Here is a 17,266-nt window from a genome sequence, read left to right on the forward strand (position 1 = left end):
CAGATACTGACCAATACAGATGCAGATGCTTGCAGCCAACCATCAGACTGAGCACAGGGACCCCAATGGAGAAGTTAGGAGAAGAACTGAAGGAGATAAAGGGGCCTTATTGGTCATCAATGGGAGGAGAGGCCCTTGGTCCTTTGAAGGCTTGATGCCCAGTGTAGAGGAATGCTAGAGCAGTGAGGTGGGAGTGTGTGGGTGGTAGGGGAGCACCCTGATAGAAGCTGGGTAAGGGGGGATGGGATAGGAGGTGTGATGGTTTGTATATCCTTGGACCAGGGAGTGGCACAACCTGGAGGTGTGGCCTTATTGGAATAGGTGTGACCTGGTTGGGATGGGTGTGTCACTGTGGGTGTGAGCATAAGATCCTCACCCTATTTGCCTGGAAGTCAGTCTTCCACTAGCGGCCTTTGGATGAAGACATAGAACTCTCAGCTCCTCCTGCGCCATGCCTGACTGGATAACTGCCATGCTCCCACTTTTTTCCCATGAGAAAAGCATGCTGATCTCTGCATTCAAGGTCAATCTACAGAGCAAGAACCAGGATAGCCAAGCTTAGGCAGTGAAGGATTTAGAAACATAAAGCCAGTGATAATGTAATAGTACAAGGGGATCATGTTCTAATTCCTGTAAGCAGCAGAACTCGGCAGCTTCAGCCATGTGGCTCTGGCTCTAGAGTTAAGAATGGAAGGAACTACTGGGAAAATTGATGCTAATTAGCTGGAGCTAAGGAATTAGCAGTGATTAAGAAGAGACCAGCATTACTGAGGTGAAATCTTCTGGAAATTGTTTTCTGGGAGCACAAAGAAACTGTGTTCCAGAGATACCCAAGGTTGTACCTCATGCTGTGGCTGGACTTGGTAATGTGTAAGAGTCACTCAGGTGGTACTGCTTGTGAAGGAATGAAGGGATCATGGAGAGAAGCTGAGGCTTAGCACTGTGATAGGCCAGGGAAGGCCATTGGAGAAGGTAAAGCCTCAGCTGTAGTTGATGGCCCAGGACTGAAGGGGTCATGCAAAGGATTTGAGGCTTGGCACCCTGAAGAGAGCCTATGAGAGGCTATTGGTGAAGCCTAGTTGGAGTGGAATACCCCAGTGTATTGGAGATGTCAGTATCATGGAGTGATCACTAAGAACTGCAGCCATAGTGGAGTGGATCAACCTGAGCTTAGAGTGCTACAAAGGGCAGAGCTAGAAAAGTGATGTCAGCCCTTAGGAGGAGTCCAAAAGATCAAGTGGAATCCCAGACACTGAAACAAGAAGCTGTAACATTGAAATTGCCTTGGAGACTCAAAGATGTTAAAGATGCCAGAGCCATGGGATACATGCTGAGGAAAGCTGCTAACAGGGAGTGGAACCAGCCCAGGAGAAAGCAGTTTGTTGCAGTCAATAAAGATGAAAAAGGAGTGGAGATCTGAAGACCACTTTGACATCAGCCATGGAGATGGCAGAGTTCGGAGTTTGCCCAGCTGGTTTCCTGTCTTGCTTTGAAGATTACAGTTAATTAAGTTGAATGAATCTCAGAAGAGACCTTGAACTTTGGACTTTTAACATAGTTGTGACTGCTATAGACTATGAGGACTTTGAAAGTTGGACTAAATGCATTTTGCATTATGTTATGTTTAAGTATGCCCCCCATAGACTCATGTTTTTGAACAAGTCTATGGGGACCAGGGAGTGGAATGTAATGGTTTGTATATCCTTGGACCAGGTAGTAGCACCTTCTGGATGTGAGGCCTTGTTGGAATAGGTGTGACCTGGTTGGGATGGGTGTGTCACTGTGGGTGTGGGCATAAGATCCTCACCCTATTTGCCTGGAAGTCAGTCTTCCACTAGCAGCCTTTGGATGAAGACATAGAACTCTCAGCTCCTCCTGCACTATGCCTGACTGGATACTGCCATGCTCCCACCTTGATGATAATGGACTGAACCTCTGAACCTGTAAGCCAGCCCCAATTAAATGTTGTTTTTTATAAGACTTGCCTTGGTCATGGTGTCTATTAACAGCAGTAAAACCCTAACTAATACAGGGGATTTGCAGAGGGGAAACTGGGAAAGGGTATAACATTTGAAATGTAAACAAATAAAATATCCAATTTAAAAAAAAAAGAAAAAAGAAAGAAATTTGCTCCAGGTCCAGTGTCTGTATGTCTTTTTCTCTGTCTCTCTGTTTCTCTGTCTTTGTCTCTCAGTCTCTATCTGTCTCCCTATCTCTCTGACTCTGTCCTTCTCTGTGTATATGTCTCTCTGACCCTGTCTGTCTATCTTTGTGTCCTTCCTCCCTTCTGCCTGCTTCCTACAGGTCACAAAGCTCTCAGCTACCGCTTTATCGTCATGTGCCTGTCTGCTTCCAGTCATGACAGTCATGGACTAACCCTCTAAAACTCTAGTGCTTTCTTTTATAAGAGTTGCCTTGGTCATGGTGTCTCTTCATGGCAACAGAACACTAATTCAGACAACAGGATAGAGTCAGGAAATTATTGGCAACTCAGTAAATGTAATGTTTCACTCTTTAATGTAAGACATCTCCAGGGCAGGCACATAGACTCCTGAGTTCAGTGAAGTCCTTATCCCAGCAGGGCCATGCACACGGGTCTAGCCTTGTGTGGTAAGGAAGGAGGCTGAAATGATGGCAGATCACATTCACAGTGGGAGGAACTGGTGGGGAAAGTAGGGCAGGCCTCCAGGGCCTGGGCACAGCTCAACTCACGCTGTTCTTCCCATTCACGCTCCTCATTCTCACTGGCTTGGCTGTGCAGCTGGGCCTGCTTCAGGGTCCAATAGAGTTCCTTTGCCCTCTGCTCCTCTTGGAGCCGAATCTGTTCTTCCCCTCGCCGCCTCTCTTCTTCCTCTTTCCTCTGAAATATTATTGAAATGGAATGGCATTAGAATAGGGAACCCATCTGCGGGATTAGAACGGGAATTGCAGTGGGGTCAAGCTGAGCTGCCTGGAATAAAGTGGCCAGCAGTGACTTACCGTTCTGCTCTTGATCACTACTACACAACTGAAATGTGATAGTCACACTGGGCAAGAATCAAATGGATCAGTATATTGATGCAAAGTTTATTTGCTGTTTTGCAGTACTGGGGATTGAACCTAGACTCTAGATCAGCAGTTCTCAACCTCAACCATCTGAATGCTGCAACCCTTTAATACGATTCCTTATGTTATAGTGACCATCAACCATCAAATTAGTTCCATTGCTACTTCATAACCATAATTTTGCTTTGTCATGAATTATAATGTAAATACTTGTGTTTTCCTATAGTCTTAGGTGACCCCTGTGAAAGGGTCATTTAACTACCAAAGGGGTCAAGACATACAGGTTAAGAGCCAGCCCTCACTCTAGAGCCTCGTGCTTGCGAAGCACCTGCCCATCACTGTGACATCCTGCCCAGTAAGGTTTAAACTCTAAAGCTTTCTCCAAAGCTAAGAGGACTCAGCTGTCCTCAGACTTGCTTCCATTAGAGGTCAAGAAAGCATACAAGTAAAGAGGGCTGAGCCTGGTCTTTCTGAAACCTGACCATGTGGACACAGAGTGGTGACTGGATATAGTATTGTCAAGACCATGGGTCTTTCACCTCTACTTATCACTACTGTTTGTCTATTTAATTGGCCTATTGAGGATGAGTGGCCAAGTCTAATTTGGTAGAGCTGCCAGGTTCAATGCTCTAGTCTTAATAATTCTGAAAATAGTAGTACTTAGTGAATTAAAGTGAACAAAATTGATATTGTGTGTGAATTGTTATTCAATGTAGTATGGAAAGATACAAACATGTATACTGTGTTTCTGACATAGCTTGTTAATGATCATGAGTTGACCAGAAACTCCAGGATTCATTTTGTGGAGTTAGCCTAGCCTGGAGCCCAGTGGCTGAGCCCCAGTTCCAAACAGGTAGTCTGATAAGCAGACACATCTTGCTGGCCAATATAGTATTTTTTTTTCCACAAGTTTACAAGAGAATCAATCAGTTTCTGGGACAGAGCTAGCAAGCTGGGGTTAGGTGGCTCTAGTTGATAATAAAGACAACACCCTGAAAAACAATTAATCTCCTTCTCTGTACACCCTGGAAGCAACCCTAGCTGACTTCCTACTGCTTCAGGTTCAGACCTTTACTTAATAGCTTTCTTTCCTACCCTTCTCTCTCCATTCTGCCTGATGGCTCGGACTTTTCCTTTGTTACTTCCCATTTCTTTCTGTCGGGATATTTTTTCATCTCACCCACCCCTTCTTGTCCATGTGGTTTATACATTTTTCTAGCTTTCAGTACTATTTTAATGAAGAGAAAAAGAAAAGAAAAAAGGCAATGTAGCTGTAAATTCTTAATTCTGTATTTTTAAAAACTGTTATTTTGGAGCTGGAGAAATGACTCAGCAGCTAAGAGAACTAGCTGCTCTTCCAGAGGACTGGGGTTTAAGTCCCAGCACCCACAGCTCACAACAGTCTTGAACTCCAGCTCCAAAGGATCTGATGCCCTCTTCTGGCTTCCATGGACACTATATGCACATGGTACACAGACACACATGCAGGCAAAACACCCATACAGATAAAATAAAAACTAAAATGAAAAGAAAGAAAAAAAAAAAACACAGTGACATTTTGTTGCTACTGTTGCTCTCAAATGGTTGAGGACTTTTCTTCAACTCAACGATCAATTTGTGTTTCTAAAAATATCAAGAGTCATTCTCTAAGAATTAGAGACTACAGACTAAAGAAGTTATCTGGCTTTATTTTTTTTATTATTAGATATTTTCATGATATACATTTCAAATGCTATCCCGAAAGTTCCCTATACCCTCCCTCCGCCCTGATCCCCTACCCACCCACTCCCACTTCTTGGCCCTGGCATTCCCCTGAACTGGGGCATATAAAGTTTGCAATACCAAGTGACCTCTCTTCCCAGTGATGGCTGACTTGGCCATCTTCTGCTACATATGCAGCTAGAGATACGAGCTCTGGGGTTACTGGTTAGTTCATATTGTTGTTCCACCTATAGGGTTGCAGACCCCTTCAGCTCCTTGGGTGCTTTCTCTAGCTTCTCCATTGGGGGCCCTGTGTTCCATCTTATAGATGACTGTGAGCATCCACTTCTGTATTTGCCAGGCACTGGCATAGCCTCATACGAGACAGCTATAACAGGGTCCCTTCAGCAAAATCATTCTGGCATATGCAATAGTGTCTGGGTTTGGTGGCTGATTATGGGATGGATCCCCACTATGTGGCTTTATTAAATCAGTACTAAGTCTTTCTGAGCACCTATGACACTCTCAGGTCTACTGTGGTGAAGTGTGAAAACTAAAGTCCTCACTCACTCACTCACTCACTCACTCAGAGCTTGCCCCTTGGTGGTGAGAACACTACACAAACAAGTTAAAGTCCAAGAAATTGCATAAAAGAATGACCAGTGTGAATAACAGTGTCTGCCACAGACTATGTGATCCATGGTATGAAGATCTCTCACAGGAAATGGCACGCAATCTGACACGCAAGTTACAAGCAAAACACCGCCAAGTGAATACAGGAGAAGAATTTTTCAGACAACAGAGCCACATATGCGAAAACCCATGTGTCACAATAAACACCAGCCTATTTGTGTACAAAGTTACTCACTGTGGCTAGAGTGGAAAAGTCAGAATTCTAAGGTGTTTGTGTTTGAGACGCCTTCTGGCACTCAAAAGAAGTGAGTAGTAACATGCTGAGATTAAGGGAGCATGGGGCTTAAGGGCAAAGCTCATGTATGCATATTAACGAGGAGGGTGTGTGTAATCCGCATTCCAATGGATGGGACCTAGTGGTGTGACTGAAAGACAACAGATTAAGAAGACTAATAAAGAAAGCCAACGTTAAGATTATAACCTAGAAGGGAGAATGACTGAACAACCAGGAAGAGGGAGCATTTAAGGCAGAGAGCAGTGAGCTGAAATGAAGCCTACTGAGACATGACAAAGATAAGACAGCTCCCAGGGACAACTGGGTGTAGTCATTGGAAGTGACTAGAGATTGTGACAAGAGCAGCCTTCACAGAACAGAGGGATAGTTATCTAGACACCACAGAGAGAAAGAAGAGATGACCACACACAGCCCATCAGGACATCCAAGATGAGAGAAATGTGGGCTTAAGGTAGAGACAGGATGGCTTCTCAGCTCTTCGGCTCAGATCCCTCAAAGATAGACATGGGAAGGATAGATTAGATATGTGGCTTTAACGTGGGGAATTTTAAAGCAGTTTCCGACTGATGTAAAATCCAAAGCCATGTCTCTAATTCTAATGCATCGTAAGCTGTTTTAACTGATGCTGGCACAGCCCTTCATATTTTACCTAATATATTTTGTTTTCTTCCTCCAGGGCTCCCTAATCTCTGACCATGGCCACTGTGTCACTCAGAACACTAGACACTAGCCAAAGCATCCTTCTGCAGACACTTCAATTCTTATCACCCACCCACAGGGGCCTTCCAGGAAGTCAGTTGACTCCTGTCAAAGCCAAGAGTCTCATATATAAACTGTATTAATTCGCCGTTACAAAGCACACTGGCTGTATGTCTTAAACAAGAGAGTGCTTCCTCACAGTTTTAGAGGTGGCATGTGCTAACACAGGTCAGCAGGGTTGATTCATTCTGAAGCTTCTCCTTGCCCTGAAAGTGTCTACCTTCCCACTGCTTCACACTGTGTCCGATTTATCCTCCTTAGAAGGACACTAGCCATATTGTATTCAGGACCAACCAACACTAAAGATTGCTTGTAAGGACCTTGCCTTCGAATACAGTTATGTGCTAAAGTACTGGGAATTTCAGACTTCAACATAGATAAAAAAAAAAAAAAAAAAAAAAGTGTGGGAAGCAGGAGCGGGGTGGAAATGTCAAGAGGGGTGGGCAGTGGCAACTGAGTTGGGTCAAATGGCCGGGACTGGTGTGTGATAAATAAGCTGATTTCTCCACTTCAAATTACAAGGTAGAGTTTCTCCACCATCCAGCTGTGGGTAACAGGAGTCAGGATGTTAAACAACAGTGGCATTGTTCAGCTGTTTCTCCTCTTGAGAGTGGAGCACTGCCCAGGGAGCCAATGGTCTGCAACAACCTCGCCTCTCAAAGGGAAACAACTGGTCATTTACTGTGACAAAGGCAGATCTCTTCACAAAGATGTGGACAACAAAAGAAAACAGTCTGTAACTACAAATCCACTAAATTGCATTTTTCTCCTCAAGGACTCACTAAAATGGCTCAACTCTCACAGCAAAAATTACCTAAGCATTCTCATTGTCATGGCAAGCACCTGAACTGTTGGGCCGGTCTGAGATCACTGAAGCAGCCAAAGGCCAACTCGACCAAGAAGCAGCTACACAAATACATTCCACCCAGGATGGACACAGCCCTGTGCTCGCTGCTCAAGGCCCTTTGAGATTATTCCACCCCTCTTTCCTGATAATTCATCAGTAGCAGCACACTGCTGAGGCTTGGGTCTCCCTAATGCCAATTGAAGATGTCAAGAGATAAATGCTTTTTTGACTGTGTTCTTATTCCTAGCAATGCCACTGTGCCCTGTGAGATGCTAAATTCCACAACAGCAAGGCTGGAACCATGTTGTCTCTTCCTCCTTCTTCAAGTCACAGGGCAGAGCTGGACATACAGTAGGTGTTTTCTAAATGCAAGTAGATTAATGAATAATAGGAAAGACAACAGGGATTATGATTATCTATGAGAGGGAGGAGGTGAGCCAGGTCATGGTGTCCTGTTCCTGACAGCCTACCAAGTTTTTTAAGTTTTACTTATTTGTATTTTATGTATGTGGGTATTTTTTTATATCTTCGCCTCACTTGGGTTCAGTGCCTGAGGAAGCCAGAAGAGGGCGTTGAATCCCCTGGAACTGGAGTTACAGATGGTTGTTAGCCACTGCATGGGTGCTAGAAATCAAACTCCAGTCCTCTGGAAGAGCAGACAATGTTATTGTGTGGGGTGGGGGGAGAGAGGCAGGGATGCGACAGGGGTTCTCTATGTGTCCCTGGCTATTCTAGAACTCATTCTGTAGACCAGGCTGGCCTCAGACTCAGAGATTAGCCTGCCTTGTGCTGAGTACTAGGATTAAAACCCACCTGCAGCCAGTGTTCTTAATCACTGAACCAAATCTCCAGCCACACAGAAAATTATGTGAAGACACAATTTTCGAGAGAAAAAAAATGAAATATGAAAAGTTTGACCACCATTTATGATCTTATTGGGATCAAGACCCTGATGTTTGGTGAGGATGCCATCCAGCCACTAAAAGAAACTCTATCCTAAAAGTACAGTGCCAGGGGAAGAAAAACAGAGCGGCCTCAAGTCAGGAAAATGTGATTGGTGAGTAACTTGGAAGTTAAGAAGGAAAGTGAAACTGAAGGGACCAGAGAAAGAGAGCTCTGTGAGCCTTCTTCTGTGATCTTGCATAGGAGAAGCATACAGGCGTAGCCTTACAAGGAAGAAGAGAGGAGCAAGCTACAAACAGTATCAGGCCCCAGTTTCCTAAAGAACCACTTTATACGCCTGCACATTGCTTTCTAACGGCATCAGTAAATGAGATAAGGATTGGTTTGGATTTTGTTTTGTTTCTATGGGCCTTTCCCCCCTTATTTTTATTTTATGTGTATAGTTATTTTGCCTGCATGTACATCTGTGTCCCACACACGTGGCAGCATCCACAGAGGTCACAGGATCCCCAAGAACTGGAGTTACAAACTGTTGTAACATCCATGTGGGTACTGGGGTCTCTGGAAGAACAGTCAGCGCTCTTAAACACTCAACCATCTCTTCAGCCCCCAAGAGAATGGCTTTCTACTCCGTGAGGTCTTTGTTTGTTTTATTATTTGTTGCCAGGTACTAGGATTTGAAAGCAGGGCTATCGGCATGTTAGGCAAGTGGTCTGCCACAGAGATACAGCTGAAGGCTGTTTGAAAAGCCAGAAAGCCTTTTTAAAACAGATTACTAATTTGTACTGTGTTCTATGCTGGCCTTCCATTGCAACTGCACACAACGATTCTGAGGTTTACACTTTTTTTTTCCACTTTCTAAAGTAAAATTTCAGCATTGTCTTTTCAACAACCTAGACAATTACAAGAAGCTGCCTACAGCTGCAAAGCACACCATCTCAAGCAAGCCTTGCCCCTCCCTCAACCACTAGCTTCTCAGATTCTCTCCTCTCAATCCACTCCAACTCTCTTCTTCAGAAGCAAAGCCACTACATAGCTGGCACATTCCCCTCCAGGTTCATTCCTTCCAAGTCTGCACCTGTATCCAACTGCCACTGTAGGAAGTTGCTACTGGCTGCTCCTCCCTTGGCCTGTGACAAAGTCCTTGCCCTTGCCCTTGTCCTTTCTTTTCATTCTAATTCCACCACATCCTGTTAATGATACCACCCACCACCATTCTTTTCTGCCCGAGAATCACAGCCTATCTCAACTTCACATCTGAACTATTGAAAAAAATCGAACTGACCTCTTTTCCTGAAGCTATAACTGGAATTATACTGTCACCAGCATCCTAAGATTAACCCAGCCATGCCCTTGTATACTAAGGCTTCACTGTTGTACATACTTTTAAAAGTAGAGTTCCAAGACCCTCCAACCTATCCCTTTTGAGCAGATTGTGTTTTAGCATTTTCTAGGTTTTTCTTGTTGACTCAGGGTATTTTCAGTTTGGGTTAAGGTAAAATAAGGAGTAAACATTTTTCCTATATGTACACGATTCTTGGGTGTATTCTGCCTATGGCCCTTTTCAGCGAAGCCTGCAAAAGAACCAATCTTCTACTTAAACCTCTTTTAGTTTTCATTTTGGGGAGCTGCTCAAAATAGTCCTACACCCTAGGCTACCCTGTTAAAAGCAAGGTCCTGTGACTATGTGGAGGGTAGTAAAGCAGCCAGCACATACCAAATTCCTCTCATTCTGCCAGGCCACCCCAGGGAATGAGCTCAGCCAAGGGACTAACCTCAACCGATACTGTGTGGTACAGAATTGCTGTTGAGCGAAGGCCTGCCTGAATTATTAACTTACAGAATCCCAAGTGAATAAACTGGTGGTTGTGTTAAGACATTTGTTTTCTGGTAGGTTATTCTGCAGCAATAGAGAGCCCAAACGAGGGATTGATGTATCAGGTTAGAGACTGCCTTGGATTATTTTTATCATATCTATTGATGTTAAGATTCCAACATTCAGAGAGTCTTGAAAATAGGAATGCAATAACCCCTTTAATTTTTTTTTCCTTTCCTGGAAACTCAAGTACAAGTTGGATTTGGAGAAGTGATGAAAGAGGGGCCAATGCCTTTTTCTCAACATGCTATACCCAGAGGAGTTGAATAAGGCACAGCAGTACTTTCATGAGTCTGGTTTGAGCAAGGCTAGAGAGCAGAGAGGGCCAGAAGTTGTCTGCTGGTGGGAGAGATGAGCCCATGATGGATGGATCCAGAATAAGCTCAAAGGAATAGGTTGGAGAGTAGACCAGGTTACCTAGAGCCCGTCTCCTATGCCTCACACTTCTGGAACTTCTCACAGTGAAGCCGTGCTAAATCAGGGTGCCTACTTGTATTAAAGTTTAAACATGCATAGTTAACATCTTCTGTTTTAAACTAAAGATAAAAACCAGAATCTTCTTTGAAAAAGACACCAGACACCTCTGAGTTCCTGGGGAGGGGTCTATAGGCCTGGCCAAATGGCCTCACTGACACCACTGGGAGCCCTGCCAGAGCTCCTCACAGTATGTCACCCTTTCATCCATGAGGCTTTCAAGGAGACCATCAACCAAAGAATCTCTACCAATAACATGACCCCTCTGTGATGGCCCTGTGCAGTGAACTCAAGGCCTGGCTCTTCCTTACCTCAATCCAATCCCCATGTATGGAGAGAAGACAAAATATAGTCTATAATGATCACTGTTGGAGATACAGAAAGGACATGCTTTGCTTCCAAAGTCAATTTAAAACTAAATCATATATAAACCTCGATAGTATAAACCTCTGTGCACACTTGGATTGGATAGGTGTAAAGTGGGGGTTTCAGGCACCACATGTGTGACAGCTCCAAGGTATGGTTGAAGAGAAGGTTGTTATGATAGGTAGGAGGTACAGTACAGCTAGAGGCAGAGCAAAAGACTGAACATGGACAGCAGAATGGACTGGACCATGAGCAGGGTGGGGGACCAAGAGAGAGGGGCAAGAGAGCACAAGGCTGAAACGGCAGGGTTATATCGGAATAAGAAACTGGGGGAAGAGAAGCCCATGAGCTGGAGAAGTTTAGGGTGGGACAGGGTGACAAACGCTAAGAAGAGCCACAGGTACTGAGTGACCCTGGAGACCAGCACACTTTGGTATACTAAGAGGCAGCACAGTTAGCCATTTATCCTGGGTTTCTTTTGGACCTAACAGATGCCTTATAGTTTTACTTTGAACTGAAATAGGTATAGTAACAATTGAAGGGCAGTGCCCTTATCCAAAGGAGGTGCATGCAAATGAGCTTAGAGCCTTATCAGGCTATCAGGGAAACTCTAACCTCCACTGTCTTTAAAAATTATGTCTTCTTGGAATATAGCCACATGCATATTGTAGACAGTGACTAGTGTACTACAGTGTTAACTGAATAGTGTGACATAGACAATATACCTCCCATAGCCTAAAAATATTACCTGGCAATGTTCAGAAAGTTCTTAGCTGACAGTTGAACTAGAGTGTCATCTACATGACCTTTGTTAAAGTTGTTTAACAAATCAATGACAAAAAGATACACAAGTGTATATATAAATGTGTTTCTCTGTATATATGCACACACACACATGTGTTTATGTGTATATGTGTGTGCATATGTATACAGACATGTACAAATGTATGTGTAAAGACATGCATATATGTGTGTATATATCCATATGTATGAATATGTATGAAAGAAACAGTAAATTTTGGCAAATATTATTAATAAATGTAAGTGAAAAGTATATAAATGTTTATTTTTTATTATGTGTGTGTGTGTGTGTGTTTATACATACACACTGAGGTAACCTCATTCAAAACAGCAAAAAGTATTCAGCCTATGATTCAACTAAAAAGAAAGTGTAGAATACTCAAAAATTTTACCAGGATCCAGAAAAGCTCACAGGTTAAAGAAGTTACTGAGGCTGTTTGGATCAATGAAACCATTCATTTTTACAAATTTGGAATTAAAGTTAATACAGAGGGAAGCAATTTTAAATCACAAAGGACACAGTACATTCCAGAAGAAGACTCCAAGATTCTGTGTTTTTAAAAATGTTCACCTTCCATAAACATAGCTACTACTTAGAGCAATCCCAGTAAAAATCACCATGGATCATTATTTGAGGGGAAGAATGGTAAGAAAGGTGTTCAAAAGTTCTGTTGGTAGAAAAAAAATAGATGAGGTTATTAGCCAAAGACAAATTTCATTTGCAAACGAAAAATGATGGTTTTCTTACCTAAATATGTGTTTTAAAATATTTTTAAAGCTTTGATAATTAAACAATTAGTCTGGGGTGGGAATAATAAATCATAGAGGAGAAAAAAAAGAATGAAGAAATCTGGGGGCAAGTCCAGTCAAGACAGCAGACAAATGTAAAGGAAGAGGCTCAACCAAATGCTGTAACACAGAGCTGGGAAATAAACGTCAGAGCACAATACTACACTCTCTCAAAATGAAGACACATTCAACACAGAGAAGCAGAGGCGTGAAATGTATAAAAGCAAATACAGTCAAGCTTCTAGGCTTAACGCCCAGATAAGATTGGGGAACTTGACTCATGAATGTCTTGAGCTTCCATACATGTGAAAACACAATAACCAAAACTAAGAAGAGCAAGGACAGCTGAGGAAACTCTCTCCACATCCCCACGATGTAATTGCTGAGGAGGAATAGGCTTTAAAAGGCCCAAATGCTATAAAGACGCTGACAAGCGGAATTCAAAGCTGAACTCCTTCCAAGCTGTGCATGGAGAGACTGGACCAAGCTCCAGCTTAGCTTCCAGCTCGGAAGACCCCTTCCCTGGCATAAATCTAAGCCAAATGTACAATGTGGTCTAGCCTGCACCTGACTAAGCTGTATGTTCTTAGGAACTTACCTTTGTGATAACTTCTCTTCTATCCCAGAAGCAGGAGTCTCAAGGCCCCGAGAGTTGTTCTTTGCACTGTAACCACTAGAAGTGAGGACAGATCCCAGCTACTAAGGGAGGACAGATCCCTCACTTCACTGCTTGGCCAAAGGAATGCAGCATTTAGTTAGATGCTGACTCTGACTGGCTTCTCCTAGCTTCTTCCCTTCGCTAACTGCTGAGGGCAGGCTCTTCCCTGCCCTGCCTGGCAGTCGTCACTCCCACCTCTGCAATCACCTCTGCAAACACTGAGGAATTTCAGCTCTCTCTCCTACTTTCAATAGTTACCAAAAACAAACATGTTTTTTGTTTTAAGTTTTGCTTTTGGCAAACGTTGTATATGAAGCCCAGAGCTCTGTACATACTGTATTCTCAGCCCCAAACTCTGTTTTCTTTCCTTGAATAATGTCCAGCTATGTTTGATTTCAATAATACAATTTACAAAACAGTACAATATGGGAATTGAATATGCTTTTTTCTGCTTATCTGTATTTTTTTGTTTTCTATTAAATAAATGTATTCCACCCATATTATTACAATAACAAAAAAAAATGTTTTCAGGTGATTTAAGCTCCCTACCTGTTGTAGTTTCCGTTCTGTTGCTGTGATAAAATGCTCTGACAAAAGCAACTCGGGGAAAGGAGTTATTTTAGTTCATAACTGTAGGTTGCAGTCCATCATTGTTGTGAAGTCAAGGCAGCAGAAACTCAAAACAGCCATATCCAGTCAAGAGCAGAGAGAAAATAAATGTATGTGTGCTTGCACTCAGCTCACCCCCTCCTTTATATAGTCCAGGGTCCAAATACAGCGAACTGCTGCCACTTTTTGGCTGAATCTTCATACATCAATTAATGTGATCAAGATAATGCTGCACAGACTGGTCCATGGACCAGTTAATTTAAGCAACTCCTCGTGAAGACTCCTTTCCCAGGTGATTCTAGATTGTGTCAAGATGATAATTAAAGCTGACCATCACACTAGCAGAAAACCATGAAACTCATTTACCGATTCCAAGATCTTCTAGATTTAGCTAACACCACCAAATGATCAGCCATTCCTAGGCCAGAAAAGCACTTAGGTCCTCTCCCCAAATGTTCATAAAAATAAAAGTCCTCCCAGACATGCTGGCAAAGATCTTTAATCACAGGACGTGAGAGGCAGAGGTAAATAACTCTAGGGAATTTAAGGTCAGCCAGAGATACATAGAAAGACCCTGACCAAAAAGAAAAGAAAAGAAAAGAAAAGAAGAGAAAAGAAGAGGGGAGGGGAGGGGAGGGGAGGGGAGGGGAGGGGAGGGGAGGGGAGGGGAGGGGAGGGGAGGGGAGGGGAGGGGAGGGGAGGGGAGGGGAGGGGAGGGGAGGGGAGGGGAGGGGAGGGGAGGGGAGGGGAGGGGAGGGGAGGGGAGGGGAGGGGAGGGGAGGGGAGGGGAGGGGAGGGGAGGGGAGGGGAGGGGAGGAGAGGGGAGGAGAGGAGAGGAGAGGAGAGGAGAGGAGAGGAGAGGAGAGGAGAGGAGAGGAGAGGAGAGGAGAGGAGAGGAGAGGAGAGGAGAGGAGAGGAGAGGAGAGGAGAGGAGAGGAGAGGAGAGGAGAGGAGAGGAGAGGAGAGGAGAGGAGAGGAGAGGAGAGGGAGATGGGGTGGGGGCGGGAGCAGGAGAGGAGAGGAGAGGAGAGGAGAGGAGAGGAGAGGAGAGGAGAGGAGAGGAGAGGAGAGGAAAGAGAAGAGAAGAGAAGAGAAGAGAAGAGAAGAGAAGAGAAGAGAAGAGAAGAGAAGAGAAGAGAAGAGAAGAGAAGAGAAGAGAAGAGAAAAAAGAAAAAAAAACTTTATTATTTTGCCAAAAACAAGGTGATTTCTCAGAGAAGTTTAGCAAGCAGCTCAGGGTCACAAAATAGTCAGTAGTAGAGCTGGAAGTGAGTTCTAGCTGATCTGGTTGGAAGCTCGTTCCTGGGGCCCCATTTCACAGCATTCTCGTCTGGGGCAGAGAAGGCCAATATTCTGTTCTTGACTCTGTTACAACCCCTGTCATATGTGGCCTTGGCAATTCCCTTTACTCATGTGGCCCTCACTTCCCTCATCTATACAACAACAGCAACAAAAAAAAGATGGGCCTAAGGTGTGTCAAGTTCCTTCCTGCACAGGCACGCCAGATTTCTGTCTTGTAACACACCCAAGACAAACCAATGGCCAAGAACAGATTCAAACGAGAGGGTGGCCACACTGAGCTTGGAGGCAAGCGCAGGTGCCCCTCATACACACCCACCTTGAATTCCTCGTGTATACGTTCCTCCAAAATTTTAGCAGCCTTGCGGTCCTCCATCTCCACTTTCCACTTCTCTGCCAGAATCCGAGCTTTCTCATTGGCCAAGGCATCCCGGAACTTCTTGGTGATCTCTGCTTCCTTCTGTCTCCTTCCAAGAGAACAGCAGCAGGGGTAAGTTTGGTGAAAAAACTAGAAGATGATGATTCAGTGTAACTTCAAATAAAAGCAACAAGCAGGCTTCCTTTGGTGCACAGAACAGCAAAGACAATGATAAACAGAACTCAACATGGTAAAGGAGGGGAGAGATGACACTCTTGTAGGGAATGGTCAAACAGCAGCACCATTCTGGAAGGCAAGAAACAAGACACGAAAGTCCCGTTTCTTACTCAAGTAGAAGATGGTGTACATAGTAGATGCTCAGCAGAGGTTTATAAAAGAAATGATATGCAACTTAAATGTCTATCAAAAACACAAATGGGCTGCATTCCTGTGTAACAGAGCACTACATAAGAATCTTCAACAGCACAAGGATTTGAACTGATAGGATTTGGCAAGGTATAAATAAAGTCATTTTTGTCTCTTAAATAGTCCTCATGGTTAGCTTGGGTGATGGGTGGTGGGTGCTCTTCAACTCATTCTAGTCTTCAGTCTTCTTTACATGTTTTTACAATTTCACAACTAAAACACCATCGTTCAAACTTGATGCTGGAGGCACCGTTATATAGATTTCCAAGTTTGACAAGAAAAAAAAAAATTTTGATAGAGTCTAACTCCAAACTTTCCTGAAGACTCAGCCGTTCTTCTACTGTGAAAATGTAAATAATGTGCAGAAAAACAACACATAGCCAAGATGAAGCCCCTCGGGTAGACCATCCCCGAGGGAACGTTGCACAGTGGCTTGGGCTATGTATGGAAACAGTTAAGTTGGTAAAGGACTTGCCATTGCGATCACAGGAAATGAATTCATATCCCTGGCATCTTCATATAAATCTGGATGCAGTAACACATGCTTATAATCACAGCAGTAAGGAGACAGAAACAGGAGAATCCAGAAAACTCACTGACCACACAATCTAGCTGCATTTGGTGAGCTACAGGTTCCATGGGAGACCCTGCCTCAAAAATTAGTGTGGAGAGCAACAAAAGAAGACATCTGACATTGACCTCTGGCTTTTACACACACGTGTGCACATAAACAGGGGCACATAAGTACATGAACATGCCAAAACACACACATATACATACACACACACACACACACACACACACCATGCTGTCCATAACACCCAGGTGAATGCACACTTCATACATAGGAAGGGGTGTTAGTTTTTTAGGTCATGTCCCCAACAGGAAAAAACTGAGGGCCCAGATTAGCGTGCAGCTAGGTCTAACACTCGACCCCACAAGGTTTACTGATGGAAGACTCTGATGTCTTGGTCACTTGATCTTTACAGAACTCAACACAGCCAACCACTGATCAGCACCTCATTTTTCCACTCATGGCTTAGATCTCCCCAAGACTCCATGCTCAGGCCCTACCCAGCACCCTCCCAGCCAGCACCTCTCACCAGAGCTCTTCAGCCTCTTTCTGTGCTTGCAGCCGGGCCCTCTCTGCAATCAGTTCTTCAGATATCTCTTCGTAGGGCTTGTCTCCAGGGCCTTCGCCCATGACCCACACCCAGACCTCACCATCTGCTCCCAGAAGCCACTGGAGATGCTTGTTGCTCGCTGCCTCACAGTGGGAGGAAGAAGAGAGAGAAAAGAAGAAACACATAGTTTCCAGTTAAAGAGCAAGCAAGCCAACCTGGTGCTAGCGCATGTTCTATCGTTATCACACAACTCAATAGAGCAACAGTGGCCTGAATACAGGTTCAAGAAGTTCACTTATATCA

General features: G+C 44.0%; 1 protein-coding gene across 1 annotated transcript in view; it reads right to left on the bottom strand.

The window, feature by feature from the left end:
- The window catches only part of Sh2d4b (SH2 domain containing 4B), a 75,292-nt gene that overhangs the window by 38,720 nt on the left and 19,306 nt on the right, over positions 1 to 17,266 (bottom strand). Inside the window, exons 2-4 of the mRNA XM_021182485.3 lie at positions 16,943 to 17,102; positions 15,375 to 15,522; positions 2,713 to 2,860 (exon numbers count right to left, since the gene is read on the bottom strand). Of these exons, the coding sequence (XP_021038144.1) occupies positions 2,713 to 2,860; positions 15,375 to 15,522; positions 16,943 to 17,102 (456 nt within the window). The remainder of the gene's footprint in view (positions 1 to 2,712; positions 2,861 to 15,374; positions 15,523 to 16,942; positions 17,103 to 17,266) is intronic.

The sequence above is a fragment of the Mus caroli genome, unplaced genomic scaffold (genome assembly GCF_978045245.1).
Source record: "Mus caroli unplaced genomic scaffold, Mus_caroli_1 scaffold_12, whole genome shotgun sequence".
Taxonomy (NCBI): Eukaryota; Metazoa; Chordata; class Mammalia; order Rodentia; family Muridae; genus Mus; species Mus caroli.